The 5,396-nt window shown below is 41.9% G+C and overlaps 1 protein-coding gene across 1 annotated transcript; it reads left to right on the forward strand.

Annotated features, from left to right (window-relative positions):
• Positions 1-454: 454 nt before the first annotated feature.
• Positions 455-1,401, forward strand: LOC145396707 (uncharacterized). The gene has a single exon (XM_080269993.1). The coding sequence runs from the start codon at positions 541-543 to the stop codon at positions 1,399-1,401; it is 861 nt and encodes a 286-aa protein (XP_080126119.1). The 5' UTR covers positions 455-540.
• The last annotated feature ends 3,995 nt before the right edge of the window (positions 1,402-5,396 follow it).

Here is a 5,396-nt window from a genome sequence, read left to right on the forward strand (position 1 = left end):
CTGAGCGCCCACCTGCACGTGATGTCTGCGCGCGCACAAAACCAGACGTTGTGTGGGAATGTTGAGCTCGAGTTACTATTTTTACGATCTATTTTCATAAACATTCCTGAGCCATAACATGAGGATGAAAATATGAAAAGAGACACAGAAATATTTTGAATTGTCTTTCAGGATATATAAAGGAATAATGTTGGGGAAAAGTGTAAAATATAGTTGGAGTGTATGGAAAGTGTTGGCAATGAGGTGGAAGGCGCCCAGCACTCTGGCTCTGAGTCAGTGTTGGCTGTCTAGTGACAGGCTAACAAGTATTTCCCTACACTCGTGAGATGAGCTCAAGTATCTTCTTACCTGTGGCAATCACCGTGGTGTTTTGGGACAGATTAACAGTTTATCGAGTAATCTGAAGGTACATTCACTCGAAAAGTCGATCCGTGAACTGGTGTGTGCGTATTAATAGGAAAAAGTTAAGTGGAGTGACCCAAAGAGAGTATCGGGCAGTGAGCGGCGTTGCCAGTTTGTGTGCTGGAGTGCCACGTCGCCATGGAGTCTCGATCAGCTGAGCCTCTGCAGAGTCTGAGCTCACAGCAGAACTCTCGCCATCGCACGCCCAACAACAACAATGCTCTTAAGAAGAAGAAGAAGAGGCGTAGAAGACGTCGCCGCACGCCAAAATCTGTGTCCATGTTGCGGAACGAGAGTAGCATCGCGGTGCTGTCCCCATCGACGTCCCGCGAGTCCTGGGCGCTGCAGGGTTCCCCCGCGCCTGTCCTGAGGCCCGTAGGCGCTCAGGTGCCCCGCGCCCCGGAGAACAGCACGCAGTTCATCATGGACGACCACGAAAACTCCACACTGTTTGTAAACTTCGACAAGTTCAGTACGCCACACTGGGAGCAGGAGCCGCCCGTCAGCGGTGCCGAGGACGACCCTGGCACCGGCAGCGCCACGCCCACACACCCACTTACACGCGACTGGTTCCCCTTCAACGCCAAGGACTTCGAGACCGCATACCAGAGTGCCCGCGAGGACAGGCTGATGGCGGGCAGCACGTCTGACCTGCGTGCCGCCATCGTGGCCCTGGAGGCCCGCGCCGCAGTGCTGACCGACGCACTGTCAGCCTCACCTTCCCGCCTGGTGTCAACGTTGCAGACGCAGCTGCTGCGGCTGCAAGAAGAGAATGCTATGCTGCGGCAGCGGCTGGCCCGCCGCCAACGCAAGCGGCGACCAGCACACCAGTCCTCTTCGTCATCATCCACAGACAGCGACTCCGAGTCCGACTCCACCAACTCGTCCAGCGACTGCTCCGAGTCCGACTGCGACACCTGCGCTGCACGGCGCACTGAGGCGGCGCAGGGGGAGGAGGAGAAGGAGAACACCTGCCCACACTCCACCTCCACACCCTAGCCAAGCAACGCCCTCCATAACACCCCCACACAACCTGTCATCCCCCCCCCCCCATCACCACCACACACGCACACCTGCCACACCACACCTCATACCTGCCGTACCACACACACTACCCTCACCACAGACCTTCCACACCACACACCCGACTCAGATACAGCAAGGCAAACAAACGGCGGAACGAGTTAAACACAGCACCGTAACACCGCGCGAGCAAGGCACAGCAGAACATTGAGGCAGGTGCTGTGGTGTGCTGCGGAGTGGGACTCAAGAATTAACTCATCGATCAGCTGTCTCTTCTTACATTAATTTTTACAGTAAGGACAAGTGGAATAGAGTGTCATTTCCTCCCAGGTTTGTTGTTCTTCGTGCAGAAACAGTATGAGTTACGAGAAGTTGGTCTTAAAGTGTTTGTGCATCGAGACTATGGTGCTGTGATGTGATAGGCAAGTGTGGTAGGAAAACAGCACAGCCCCACCCACCTAACCTCACACCACCTCCACCTAACCCCAAACACATTAGATCCTCTCCTTTTTATCTTTATTTTTATTTTCTAACTTGGAGTTGCTGGGAAAGGTCATTGCTCAAAAACTGCTCTAGGATGACATGTTTTGTATGCCAGATGAAAGTATAGTAAGTCTGCCTTTTTTTGTTTTGTTTTTTTAAGACCTTGTAAGTCACATTTCCGTTTTTCTTTACGTAAGAATTTTATTTGTCCACATATGGAAACTGTAATTAGATTACTGGTTAAATATGATCACTGTGGCTTATTTTTCTTTTTCTACTCTTTACTGTAACCCTCACAATAATGGCATATGTACATTTTTTTCGGCTACCGTTTGGCGATTTGATACTGTGTCGGGAAGATTTGGTCGTGACGGTGATAAATGTTAATGAAGGTAATACCCAACTGCTCTAGAAAGGAAAAACACTACAAAGTTCTATTAAATACAGCAATGGTTTGGAAATAATATAAGATTTTGTACAGGGCGTCCCAGGGCTGAAGTGGTTTTTGTATGGAGAAATTTGTTACTTTTGAAATCGCGAGTAGGAAGACGTTCAGTGTTTACCTGTTTTTTTTTATTATTTTCTTATTTCCTGCCCAGCTCATTTTTTTACCATCAGTGCAGACGATTTTCGTTTCGATTTTATTCAGCCTGTTTTTATTTTTCTAATTATATACGTAAGATGCAGCCTTCATAAGCATAATCCCATCATTACTAGGCCGCTCCTAATCTGAATAAATTTGACCAGTGGAAGCAGCTAAATAGATAGGTAAATTTAAATATAAAGCGACATCTTGGCCTTCAGGGTTAAAGTGAAGTACGGTATGAGTTAGATAAATGATGATTCTAATATTGATTATATATTTTTGTGATTTATTTTCGATGTTACAGTATCTTATGTAAGCAGTAATACAACCTTGTACCCTTCTTCAAGTGTTGAATCTAAATACTGCATTCATTAGAAGAAACGAGTGTCTTTATTTTTTTTTTCCTCAATCTCCAGACGACTTCTTAAGCTTAGGAAAAAAAAAATTCAGTAAGTTACTTCTATGTTTACCATTTAATAAGTTTTGCCATCTTCAGGCGACTTTAAGAGAATCCTCACGACGAAATACTGCACATCTTAAGCAGACAAAAATCAGGTAGACGCATTGAGGGGCAAGTTTTGATAAAGGGTCATAGAGGAAGATAATGTCATATCGATTGGCGTATCTGGTTGTGCATATTATTTCTTTTTCATCCACTGTTTTGATGTCCAGTCATGTTTTAAGTTGGTCAGTGTATTAAATGGGAAAAGCGTGGAGTTATTTTTGTACATTATCTTTTTAATGTTTAGGTTTGTTCAGTAGTTTTTATTTTCTTGGCACCCGAAGTTGGTCTTGTGTATAAATGTGTAACACCTGTGGGGTAATTTTTTTTTTTAAATATTTTTAGGTATTATTATTATTATTATTATTATTATTATTATTTATTCAGTACCTTGTGGATGTTATATTAGGCTATTCAGTTCCCTACGGTTATTATTATTATTATTATTATTATTATTATTATTATTATTCAGGTTATTTTATACAGCTCAAGGTAAATCGTGTGTGAAGAGTAACCACTTCACTTCGGTGACGTAATTTATATTCTTGCTTCAAATAATAACTTAGAGATTTTTGGGGCAGGAGGAGTTAATATAGCCATCGTTAACCCCTTCATTGCGAGGCCTGTCCAAAGTTGAATAAAGGTACTCGTAGTGAAAGGGTTAACGAAGGCTCGGATATGTACTGTACCTGGTACCGTAGTTAATGCAAGAAATAAGACGCAATCGCACTGAAGGGGTGACAGTGGCGAAGGAGTGACGTCAGAGGCAGCCTGTCTCTGAAAATAATGTTGCTATGCACTAAGTTTAGGTTCCTCGTGATCTTAGAAGACTCCCAGGCACAGCTTCCTTATTATTACTATTTATTATTATTATTATTAATGTTATTGTTTTATTTCACTGCTATTGATACTACCGGTACCGTACTAGCTTTTTTATTTTTAATGGCACTTAACTACATACGGTACCGGTACAGTAATTCTTTTCTGGGATTTTATTCAGCTACACTACACAGCGTCCCACCAAAGGGAAAAAATCGTCTGTATATAGCAAACAAAATTACTTATCGTGTTACTTCCTGACGATTTTATTCAGCTTAGCGCGTTGTATAGTTAATATCCCTTGTATCAACCCCCGCCAACTCGGAAAGCCTCTCCCAAGCTGAGTAAAATCGTCTGGCAACATCAAGCATAAGTTTAAAAATGGCTCCATCGCAGTGAAGGGGATGAGGCAGTGGAATGTGCGTGGGTATGTGTGAAGCGTATGTTTAACCCTTTCAGTTCGATGATGAATTTATTTCAGACGATTTTAAACAAGGTAGATTTTTTTACTTGAGAGGTTAATAAAACTTTCATTAACCCCTTAACTTCAACAGGCCTCTCCATAGCCTAGCTGAATAAAATCGTCTGGAGGTAAAGAAAAGTAAAGCAGACGATTTGTTTTAACTTCGGGGGTTAAACACAGCTTTCATTAACCCCTTCACATCAGCAGGTGTCCATGGCTGAATGAAATCGTCTGGAGGTAGAAAGAATAAAACACGATTTTTACCTTCAGGGGTAGATATTTTATGAATAAAGGACACTAATTTTGTGTATGAATTAGTTTTTTTTAAGTTTTTTCCATCTGTTAAAAAGAAAAAAAAAATCAGTAACCTTATTCTCCCTGTAGCTGAGAAAAATCGTCTAGTAGGACAGGAATAAGATATAAAATACGTCATTGGAGTGAAGTGGTTAAGGCTATTATAGGGTTACACTTGCATCAACTACAATGTTCAAAGTTCATTCTGTTATCACTGGTCAGTCTGTTCAAATGCGTGTGCAGTACGGTAACTTCTGATCAAGCTGTTCAAATCTCTCTGACTTTGCGAGCACACGGTATTCTCTTCATTTTGTGCATCATCCTGTTCAAATTGCTGTTTTTTTTTTATGTTCAAATCGATTTCAGTTTTAATCGGGTTCATATTTTCTCATCATGCTTTTCAAATTTAATAATCGGCATCACTTTGAATCCTGCAGCTCAAATTTCTGTATCTTTCCATCAAACTGTTCTGTAATTTATGAACTATTTATCACTGCCCTGTTCAGAAGAGCTGTGTCACTGTCATGATGTTCGTAATTTTGTACTGTTTTCCATCACTGTACAGATTTATGTATAATTTTTAGACTTTAAGTGTCACTTTCTAAGAAACTGTTTAGGTGTATTACTTGCTATCGTATTTTTCACTGTATTTCCTCATCAGTGTTACTATTCAGGTTTCTTGTAATAGTATTTGCTGTCATTCTGTTCAGTTGAATAAATCTTGTCCATTGTAGCTACTAAAATATATTCTTCACTCACTTTCCTTGGTTCTGTTGAACTTCATATATTTCGTACTGATTTGATTTATTATCGTACCTCCTGTC

Source organism: Coenobita brevimanus, chromosome 39, assembly GCF_032717465.1.
Source record: "Coenobita brevimanus isolate Jiangsu-jjx chromosome 39, ASM3271746v2, whole genome shotgun sequence".
In the NCBI taxonomy this organism is placed as follows: domain Eukaryota; kingdom Metazoa; phylum Arthropoda; class Malacostraca; order Decapoda; family Coenobitidae; genus Coenobita; species Coenobita brevimanus.